Genomic DNA, 11,783 nt, shown 5'->3' with positions numbered 1-11,783 from the left:
GGGGGGGGGGGGGGGTTATTAGGCACTCAGTGATTGTTTGACAGTATTAATCAATATCTGATGGGTTTTGTACATTTCGAATTATTAAATTTAGTAAGAATTTGTCTAATTCATTCGCATAGTTTATCCAATTGGCTTTTTGATAGTCAAATTTAGGTTTTACTATTGGTTGATTATTATGTGGGGCGAGATCGAAGACACGTGTTATTGGTAGGTGATCACTGTCTACGTCGTTTTCTACATGAAAGTTTGCAACTTTATTTGCTAGATCTCTTGTACTAATACAGAGATCGAGAATAGCATTTGTATTATGTGAGCAGTAGGTGTGGGTGGGTGGGTGTGTTATCGTTTAAGAGAACACAATCCTTATTATACAGAATGTTTAACAATCTTATGCCGTTTGCAGTCGTTTGACGGCAGCCAAAATGTGCTGTTCAGATCACCTACCAATATTGACTTCTGGTTGTGTTCTAATATTTTATTTAAAAATTTAGTATCCAGAATATTAGTTGGGGAGCAATAACTTCCGGCTATTGTTATTGTTTCATTATCTGTTACGCTTATGTCTATTGTAATATTTTCGTTATTGTTTTGTAATTCTAACTGTGTTATTGAGAGTGTGGATTTATATAATTCCCCTCTTGGGGTCACTTTTATAAATTCTATATTTTCTAATTGTTATGTAATTTTTAAATTTAAGTGAATTTTGTCTGTATAGCATGGTTTCGATTACTACTAGTATATCTGGATTTGAATTTATTATTAAGTCTTCGATCTCGTGCCTCTTGGAAACAAAACCATCTTGGATGTTTATGTGTTGTATGGTGAATGTTTAAGTGAGAAATGTGCCCATTAATTTTTGAATTAATAATGGGATTAGTGGTGTTATGTAAGTTTTTGTAATGTTAATTAGCAGCGTAAAAAGTCTAATTTGTTTTATGGGTTTTGATACTGTACAATGCGGCAGGAAAGTTTGTTTTGGTTTGAATTTCGCGTAAAGCTACACGAGGGTTACCTACGCTAGCCGTCTCTAATTTAGCAGTCAAAGACTAGTTGGAAGGCAGCTAGTCATCACCACCAACTGCCAACTCTTGTGCTACTCTTTTACCAACGAATAGTGGGATTGAATATAACACTATAATACCTCCACGGCTGAAAGGGCGAGCATGTTTGGTGGGACGGGGATTCGAACCCGATGGCAAAAAAGTACGTGTTACAACAACGAACAAGTCAAGCAGGCCTATTACATTCGTAATTCGATATGACTGACAGTTTGGTGTCTTTATCATAAACCGGGACGTTTCTCGGGACATTGAGACGAAATACCAAAAAACGGGGCTGTCCTGACAATACCTGGACATCTGGTCACCTTAGCTAATTACATAATATAAGATTGACAGTTATTTTGATAAGAAGAAGAATCATACATTCTCATCCAGTTTTTTTTTTATATGGTCAAACCTTTCTACGCTCCCTGCCGGATTAAAAACTAACCAATAAGTATTTTCTACAACAGCTAAATTCTGATGACACCAAATAAAGGTTTGTACACTTGAAGTTGCAATCTGATATTTTACGATTTAAACGTTCACTAGCATTTGCATAACTTTAATGAACCAGTGGTGTTTTGTTATTGCTTTCTCACAAACATAATTTTAAACGTAAACACTTAATTTTATGTTTGAACGAACTTGACTAAGAGAAAACAAACATAGTCTGGTTGTTGTTATGGTTTGTTTGTTGGTTGTTGTTTTGTTTTGTTTTTTTTTGGGGGGGGGGTAATCACACACTTACCTGTGTGCAACCAACCATCTTCATCTATGGTTAAACTGGTAGCCTCTGGATTATTGAGATAACCTTTCATTACTTGTGGACCAGAAATCAGAATTTCACCTTTTTCTCCTGGTCCCAAGGTGGCGCCACCACTTATAGAGACTATCTGTTCGTAAACAAAACTCGATGATCAGATCAAATGCTTCTAATTGTTGTTGTTGTTTTCTACTATAATTAATTACAAATATATATATATGAATATTCTAACAAACTAATAACGCGTTGATTTATACGTTTCTAGACAGTTTAATCTAGTTTAGTATTAGGTTACTTGTTAATCTACTTTACCTTTGTATTAATTCATCAGTACGTGAACATTTTTCCGGTTCATATGACTTCATTAGGCAAACATGTTTTTTTTCTTTTTCTATCTTAGTAATGTACCACTAGGTTTGGTGTATGTGAGAAAAGGTGTGCAAACTGGGACAAGCTGAAAGGTATACACAATTTAAATGCACTGGTAGATAGGAAAAAAAGAGAGGTTCAACTTTCATTTATTTCATTTTACCTCCGTGTAGCATATGAACAAGAGGAAATCCTCAATAGCCGCGGCACTTGAAATTCTTTTAGGCGGAAATAGAGCAAGTTAATCAATGAGATCTTTGTTTCCTTTTTTTATTAGCTAAATTTTTGTGCACCAGCAATACCAAGCGTGGAGAATGCGTATACCCTATTCGATTTTATTACTCGTCAGGATCTTTACTAGCCTACCCTCAAATAGAAATTCTTGTATGCAGGATTAGAATAAGTTAATCTATGAGACCTTGGGCCTGGTCAAATACATCAATCGAAAGGGTTTGACCTCCTTAGTCGAAAACTGTAATTAGATCTCAAATCATTTAAGAGATGACGGAGCTATGAAATAAAAAATTTGAAAAAAACAAAAAACAACTCAGAGTCGTTCTATGAGCCGCTATGCCAGGATTAAAAATTCCGAAAGACACAACTAACGTACTTTGACCATTTGATATAAATTTTGAATCTGTTAGTGCACAGTCTGGTTATGGTGTATAGTCCTTTACTCACCATTGTACTTTAGGTGTTTGGGTAACATGTGACATACCAACACAGTTAACTATTCATTATTAATCATTAGACTAGCTAGTTATTTACGTATCTGTGAATTTCCTTTCCTCGCCAAAACGGCTCACAATTTGTCCATTTATTTATTTGCTTCGCTCTTTGAAGCAGCACCAATGAGCCGTGTTTTCGGTGAAACTAACCTATTGCACAATTTGTCCATTTATTTATTGCTTCACTCTTTGAAGCAGCACCAATGAGCCGTGAATTCGGTGAAACTAGTCTATTGCACAATTTGTCCATTTATTTATTTGCTTCACTCTTTGAAGCAGCACCAATGAGCCGTGAATTCGGTGAAACTAGTCTATTGCACAATTTGTCCATTTATTTATTTGCTTCGCTCTTTGAAGCAGCACCAATGAGCCGTGAATTCGGTGAAACTAGCCTATTGCAGCAAGAATAACGAATTAAAAAATTGCTAAGGTCTTTACGTTAACGTTTCTTCATTGAAATTCGTGTTTTGAAGCAGAAAATAAATTCAAAATATATATAAAAATAAATTGATAACTGTTAACGTCATGATTATAAAGAAACAAACAACTTTTCCTCAACACCCTCTCGAAATTATTCGCTATAGTGTACGATATCTTATGATCAGAAGATCGAGTGTCTACACAATATGCAATATATTCCTGAATTTATTTAACAATAAAACAGGAATCACCAACCAAATGGAATTTTAAGAAAACTAATTATTTGAATTAATAAAATAAATGTATATGCGTGGAAAACAAAACAACAAAAGAAAAGTAAGAAACATAGTCTACCTTCATTCTGGTGGCAGGAACTGGAACCCCAACTGATTCATATAGCGTTTGACCAACCAACGGCACACAGGCCACTGGGCTAACTTCGGTCATTCCGTAGCCTAGAAGCAAATAGTAATTCATAGTTTTGATATTCGTGTGGGCTATGTAGAAAAGTTTAGTTAAATTGTTCTAAAATTCTAACATTAAGGTTTCAAGTTTATAAACATTCCTTTCAGCCTTCATAAATAGCAATAAGGCAGAACTGGTGGTAAGTTATTGAAAAAGAACAGATAATAAATACTTAGGCCTGCATTAGGATGGTTTATCTTAGGCCTATATTAGGATTGTTTATACCTTGACCAATCCGTGCAGAAGGAAACTTTGTCTGCAACTTGACAGCAACTTGTGGATGTAAGGCTGCGGCTCCACTGAGGATTGTTGTCACACTCGAAAGATCATATTTATCCACCAGAGGGCTCTCCACCAAGAAATGGGCTATAGGAGGAGCCAGTAAAATAACCGTCACCTGAATGGATAATTAGAAGATAGTTTATCAAATAAAAGAAAGATTTAAATTTTTTCTGCCAATTTATAAAACGAATTAATATTTCCTAAATAGTTATGTTTTCTATAATTATGTACTTTAAAATATTCTTCGAGTTAGTTCTTAAGTTTGTTTATTTTAAAGCAAAGGTACGTTGGACTATCTGCTGTGTCCACCGTGGGGAATCCAATCCTGGATTTTAGCATTGTAAGTTCGTAAACTTACCACTGTGCAAAACTACATTATGGACTATCTGCACTGTGCCCACTACAGGGATCGGTCCCTGAACTTTGGCGCTATTAGCCCTTAAGTTACCGCTGAGCAACCTTGGGACTGTTTTGAAATTGTACTTGATTAAAATATAATAAAGTAAAATAAACAAAACGAAAACCGAGTGGTGAGCAATAGTATTATAAGCACGCTCCCCGCTAAGCGATGGTGTTATTTATTATCGTTGTTAGGGCTTGACATGACCTCGTTATGAGGGTGCTTTACTCGCACTCGGCGGAGAGTCGCGGGATTGAAATCCGTCTCCTAGCATGTTCGCTCTTTCAGACGTGAGGGCAGTATAATGTAACGGTAAATCCATTTTACGTAGATAAGAGAGCCCAAGAGTTGATGTACTGCCTTCTCCTCAGTAAAGTACCTGAAATTTAAGGACGGCTGACGTAAATAGTCCTGGAGTGGCTTTGTGCGAAAATTAAATAAACAAACAAAACTCTCCTTGTTCGCACTTAGTTGTTGGGCTAACCTTGTATTGTTGGATAGCTGTTAAGAAAAGTTCCGGTTTGAATCGTGACATGACAACTACTGGACATCCCCGGATGACGCTACACAAGGAAACTAAAACCAGCCCAAAACAATGAAAGAATGGTAGTACACCAAGTACGACGTCCTCTGTTGTGAGGGGAAAGATGTCAGGATGTCTGTTGATAATAAAGAAGAAAAGAAAATTACTCATATAAGCAAACTATAGTTGAAACTTTCTCTATTCTTGTTTTATCTGTTTTCCATCTATTAATATATATATATATATATATATATGAATACATCAGGTGAATAAGAATTTATCAAAAATAAACCCTCAAAGATTTCTAGGTCCCACTTTTACTAAAGAGTTAGTTGCATAAACTGGTATTCTTAATAACCTGTAGTACCCGTATTTTTTTAATATGTTAGGTGATATTCTGTTCTAAGAAATACTTGACACTTAAAGTTCCAAATTTCTCTCTAATTCATTAGAGCATTTTCATGATTCGAAAGGAAATCCCGTGAAAGATTAATGAGAGAGAACTTTTCACGCCATTCGGTATATGGATTAAAAACCCAATTCAACTACTTGCGTCATTTGATGAATAATGGAGATGATGTTATGATGAGTAAGAATAACTCCTTTTGGTAATCCTGTTGTTCCACTGGAATAGGGCAACACTAGCGGCATCTCTCGGGGTTGAACTGAAACTGGCTTGTGAAAAAACGACCCATCATCTTCAAGAAGATCAGAAAACCTACTACAACACTCTTCGTCGTTCCCTAGAACAAATATTTCCTGAAAATGATAAAAAATACACAGAAAAAATAATAAGAATACGTTAAGGTATAAGCATGAGTAAAAAATATAAGCATCCATGTATGTTGGTTAATTCTCACAAGTTTATACAGAATTTTCTTGTTCTCAGCAGTTAAAGCGACGCGTTGCTCTTTTGTTTTTATGTACCCGTCCTGCATATAACAAAATAATACTTTATTCTTGTTCTACCATACAAGTAAAGTTTCTGTTTTACTCATTGTTTAATATTCTGTCCAGTGTGACACCTATTTGGCCGAGCCATTCTTACCTGAAGGGCTGTTTGTTGTAAAGTACAAAGTTATACAATGGGCTATTTGTGCTGTGCCCCACTACGGGCATCGAAATCCGACTTTTACCACTACAAGCTCACTGACTTACAGCTGAGCCACCAGGATACCACAGAGTAAATACTAGAAATAAATTTAAAAATATGATGTTATAAAAATTGGATTCAATAACAAAATATATCATTGTTTTCACCAATTAGCCTATTAGGGTTACCTAAAAAAATTTTGATGTTGAATGTAAATAAATTAAGTGTACACTTTGACCTCTTGTCAGATTTTACTGAAGATCTCCAATCCTGTGACGTGTATAAGAACCCATTACTTCAACCGATTAACAAGTGTTAAACTCACATTTATTCGTCCAATACTACTGAGGTCTCTAATCTTCTTACTTTGTGTGAGTTTTAATATAGATTTATGTTAATAATTTGTACAAATCTGCCGCGTGAATAACATAACTGAAAATATATTGTTCGTATAAAACAACGTGTCAATAATATTTGTATTATTAGATTTGTGTAACCTGTAAGTAATATTTAAAATTAAAATAAAAAAAGATAAGTTATCAAACTTTAAAACTATTGTTTACATTTTTCTATTTGATGGTAAATCCTGTTGTTTTTCCTTGAGTGTTTAGTATTTGTATTTGGCAGTAAATCCTGTTGTTTTCCTTAAGTGTTTAGTATTTGTATTTGGCAGTAAATCCTGTTGTTTTATCCTGGAGAGTTGAGTATTTGTATTTGGTAGTAAATCCTGTTATTTTATCCTTGAGTGTTGAGTATTTGTATTTGGCAGTAAATCCTGTTGTTTTATCCTTGAGAGTTGAGTATTTGTATTTGGTAGTAAATCCTGTTATTTTATCCTTGAGAGTTGAGTATTTGTATTTGGCAGTAAATCCTGTTGTTTTATCTTTGAGTGTTGAGTATTTGGTAGTAAATCCTGTTGTTTTATCCTTGAGAGTTGAGTATTTGTATTTGGTAGTAAATCCTGTTATTTTATCCTTGAGTGTTGAGTATTTGGTAGTAAATCCTGTTGTTTTATCATTGAGTGTTGAGTATTTGTATTTGGCAGTAAATCCTGTTGTTTTATCCTTGAGTGTTGAGTATTTGTATTTGGTAGTAAATCCTGTTGTTTTATCCTTGAGTGTTGAGTATTTGTATTTGGTAGTAAATCCTGTTGTTTTATCCTTGAGTGTTGAGCATTTGTATTTGGCAGTAAATCCTATTGTTTCGATACAAGTGGTGGGCAGAGCACAAATAGCCCGTTGTGTAGCTTTGTGTTTAAGTACAAACAACCGTTTTAAAGGATCACTATAAGTGCTTAAAAGTTTCGCCTAAAAATTCCAACCTGTCAGAACGTTTTGTTTTCCGTTACTATCTATTTTGATCCCTTTTTTAGTCATTTTTGACAATTTAGATTTATACAGATTTGCATACATCGTTGTTGAAGCTTACTTTTAGGCTCAAAACACTTTGTTTGACTTTCATAGCTTTCTGAATGTTGCTTTCCGCAGCCAGAAGATAGACGGCGCTACTGTCGTTGAGTTGATGTTGAAGTTCTTCTGTAATAATCAAACGTTAATAAACAAAGAAGTAAAATGTTAAATACTTCTAATAGTTTGTTTGGTGATAATTTTGTACAGATGTATATATTCAGATTAATCAAGATGCACTTTTCGTTAACGAAATAATTTTTTTATATAAACTATAAACAGAATTCGTAAATGTATAAATATATAGACTACTATAGGATAGTTAGATGGCAGATCCTTACATACCATGACTAGACGACTGGCATTACTGAACCAACACAAAACTGAACATATTTTTAATGAACAAACACAATATTTAAAATAACTACTAGTTTGAAAGAGGCCTGGCATGGCCTCTTGGTTGGTTAGGGCGCTCGACACGCAATCTGAGGATCGCGGGTTCGAACACCCGTCCCACCAAACATGCTCGTCTTTTCAGCCGCTAGGGTGTTATAATGTGACAGTCAATCCCACTATTCGTTGGTAAAAGAGTGGCCCAAGGGTTGGCGGTGGGTGGTGATGACTAGCTGCCTTCCCTCTAGTCTTACACTGCTAAATTAGGGACGGCTAGCGAAGAGAGCCCTCGTGTAGCTTTGCGCGAGCTTCAAAACAAACCAAACTGACTGCCCTTTACAAGTTGAAATATTTGCTACAGATAATGATTTCCTTGACCCTAAATATAAAGAAGACTTACTTATTTCGAATTTTAAGCCACAAGTCACTTGTAACCCAAGTTCTAGTTAACGGTCATTTTCTTCTTCATTTAACTATTTTTTATGTTTGTTGAACTTACACTCCTTTTACGTCACTATAAAAATATTTTCACTATAATTTTTGACTCCACACCTACAATCGTGTTGTTAAAACAAAACCATCCGTGTGACCTTGTTCTATACTCGCCATTGCTCTATACCCCCCAGTGGCTCAGCAACAAGTATTCTGGCTTACAATGCTAAAGATCCATACCCGTTGTTGGCAGAACGCAGATAGCCCATTGTGTAGCTCCGCGCTTAACAACAATAAAAAACACTGGTCTATGGTACAGTGTATGGTATGTTTCCCGTTTTAAGTAGTAGATAGCTCCGGAAGGTGTAGAAACGAAACGTTGAGCAAAAAATACATACTATTGTTCTTGAGCTCATGCTCGTTTTTTTTCATCATATACAAAATGCCTAAGTCTCTCCAGTCAATACATCGTAGTGGGATCTTGCTTTGCACTGACAGACTAAAAGAACGCAGCTATTCAACACCATCCACCGCTAACTTTTGTTTGATCCAATAGTGGGATTTGACAGTCACTTTTATAGCGTGCCAACAACTTCAAAATGAGGAAAGTATTATTCCGGCAACGGATCGTGAGCCTTAAATCTTCTGATTTATAGTCTGACCACGCTGAACACATTTCTCCGTAACTTTCTCTTAAACTGTTTTCGTGTTCTCGACACCAACGTAGTAAATGTTACTCAAATTTATTTTTCATTCTAACAAAGAAAAAGTTACACATTTCACATTAAACCCGCCCAATAACAGGAAATAAACCTGTATTCACGGAAAGAGATAAGGTGTAATACTGTTTACTAACCATTTTCACAAGGTCTTGTGAAAACAATTTCTCCTTGGAGAGATTGCATCGTTCCGTGGAGGAATTCGTATAGACTTGATAAAAACAAATTATTAACTTAAAGTTTCCCATTCCTTACCCTGATTTCACGACGTATAACACACCTGAAACTACACGAAGCATTTTAGATATATTGAATTGTAACAGGCATTTAATGTCCCTTTAAATAAAACAACTTTTTCTACATACGATACCAACTAATTTACGCTTGTTAGGTATACACGACTGTTTTACTCGAACTTAATACGAGAGCTGTGATTTAAATACTGTAGTTATAAAGCGCGAGTGTCATATTTTGTATTTTAGAAGGGATAATTTATCGCAGGTTTGCTTATGTAGCTGTTTATGAATCATTTGTTTTGTATTTCAATTATTGTGAATTCACTTCATGTTACTCGAACTTTCTGAATTTTTTCGTTGCTATAAGTGAGCATCGTTACGTCACAACGTCTCGTAACTTGTACAAAGTATTAGGCCTCAGTCGGGCAATATATATATATATATATATAGGCGACCAAGTTAGTGCAAGTAAGTTAAGTTAGTGAAAGTGAAAGTAAAAGTGAAGGTAGACTGCATGGTTGTCAATTTAGCTGTAACGTCGATTTCTAAAATGAGTTTCGCAGCTTGTATTGTAATAACAGAGATAGAAGAGAATAACGTGTCATGTCAAAGGGTGTTCTAGAGTAATTGAACCCGCCTGTGTGGACTTTGACGGAAAAAAAGAGACTATTATTTAAAGCTCTGGATACAACTGTGATAACCAAAATTGTAACGAATTTTTGTACACACGTTTGACTTGTATTGAATATATTATCTTAAAACAAGTGGATTTTGTGCTGTCTGTTTGTTGTTGAAATTTATCGCCAACAAGTCACAGACACATACTGTAAAGAATTTAGCTCTCATAAAACAGACAACACTCAAATAACTTATTTTTACAAAATGTTAATGGAAGAACTGTGAAAAGTAATATGATTCATAACAGTTTAAAGTTATATATTGCATATATAATTTTTTTATGTACTTATAGATAAATAAATAACTAGACATGATCCTTTTTACGTACTTCTGGATAAATGGATAACCAAACATGATTATTTGCATCTGCTTATAGATAGATGGATAACCAAACATGATTTTTCTATGCACTTCCAGATAGATGGATAACCAGACATGATCTTTGTATATACTTATAGATAAATGGATCGCTAAACACGATCCTTTGAATGTGCTTATAGATAGATGGACAACCAAACATGAACCTCTGAATGTGCTAATAGCTAGATGGACAACCAGACATAATCCTTTGTACGTCCTTAAAGATAGAAGGACAACTAAAAATGATCCTTTAAATGTACTAATAGATAGATGGACAACCAGACATAATCCTTTGTACGTCCTTAAAGATAGATGAACAACTAAAAATGATCCTTTAAATGTGCTAATAGATAGATGGACAACCAGACATAATCCTTTGTACGTCCTTAAAGATAGATGAACAACTAAAAATGATCCTTTAAATGTGCTAATAGATAGATGGACAACCAGACATAATCCTATGTACGTCCTTAAAGATAGAAGGACAACTAAAAATGATCCTTTAAATGTGCTAATAGATAGATAGACAACCAGACATAATCCTTTGTACGTCCTTAAAGATAGATGGACAACTAAAAATGATCCTTTGAATGTGCTTATAGATAGATGGATAACCAGACATGATCCTTTGTATGTGGTTATAACCAAACATAATTCGCTGTATACCCTTCAGATAATTAGAATATGATAAGAAATGTGTTAAATGGTAGACAATCTGCGTTAACTGATAAATAATTAGAGAAAAAGCCGTTACAAATTTACTGTTTTCCATCAGATGTCACTGAACTGTAGTGGTATCGCATTTTTCTGTTTAAACTCAAATCTGTGTACCTTTTCACATCAAAATAAGTCCAATTTAGACGTAGTCAGCTTCGTGGTTAATTAATGAAATCTGGTTTCCTTTTTTTTCCTCGAATTATTATATAAACAGTGATTCTGACATCATTTAATGAGTTATCACTAACCAACTGCTTAAAAGTTTTTCTACTTCAAGAGACTTACCAGCGGTGTAGCTAGGATTGGCAGTCGTGACAATACCGCCAGCACTTACTATTCCTAGAAAAGCCACAACATAGTCGATGGAATTAGGAATGTATACACAAAAACACTCCCCCATCTGTAAACCTCGCCGTATGAGGGCGCTGGCTACTCGACGACTTAAGTCGGCAATTTGACGAAAGGTGTAAAATCGTCCATCTGATGCGTCAACCTTAATAAAAGACGTTAACATAAATGAATATAATGTAGTTTTTAGATATGTGAAAATCAATACTGTCGCGAAAATTTTGAATGCATTTATATAAAAAGAATCCTTATATAAATTAATAATTATTCATATAACAAACACAGAATACAGATTTGTGTCTACTTGTGAAGATATTACTGGATGAGGACGTGCTACCACAGATTAAAGCGAAGAGTTTTTTGTTTTTTTTCTCGAACATTCAACTTTCCTGTTAAGATAATTTC

At 34.8% G+C, this 11,783-nt stretch overlaps 1 protein-coding gene across 1 annotated transcript in view; it reads right to left on the bottom strand.

The window, feature by feature from the left end:
• LOC106466399 (4-coumarate--CoA ligase 1-like) overlaps positions 1 to 11,519 on the bottom strand; it is a 19,925-nt gene extending 8,406 nt beyond the window's left edge. The window contains exons 1-7 of the mRNA XM_022394394.1: positions 11,316 to 11,519; positions 7,518 to 7,624; positions 5,550 to 5,755; positions 4,958 to 5,132; positions 4,017 to 4,188; positions 3,681 to 3,781; positions 1,795 to 1,939 (exon numbers count right to left, since the gene is read on the bottom strand). Of these exons, the coding sequence (XP_022250102.1) occupies positions 1,795 to 1,939; positions 3,681 to 3,781; positions 4,017 to 4,188; positions 4,958 to 5,132; positions 5,550 to 5,755; positions 7,518 to 7,624; positions 11,316 to 11,430 (1,021 nt within the window). The 5' untranslated portion in view covers positions 11,431 to 11,519. The remainder of the gene's footprint in view (positions 1 to 1,794; positions 1,940 to 3,680; positions 3,782 to 4,016; positions 4,189 to 4,957; positions 5,133 to 5,549; positions 5,756 to 7,517; positions 7,625 to 11,315) is intronic.
• Positions 11,520 to 11,783: the final 264 nt, after the last annotated feature.

This window comes from Limulus polyphemus, unplaced genomic scaffold (genome assembly GCF_000517525.1).
Source record: "Limulus polyphemus unplaced genomic scaffold, Limulus_polyphemus-2.1.2 Scaffold2248, whole genome shotgun sequence".
Lineage (NCBI taxonomy): Eukaryota > Metazoa > Arthropoda > Merostomata > Xiphosura > Limulidae > Limulus > Limulus polyphemus.
Note: the sequence above shows the minus strand (reverse complement) of the source record. Positions and strands in the feature narration are given on the sequence as shown.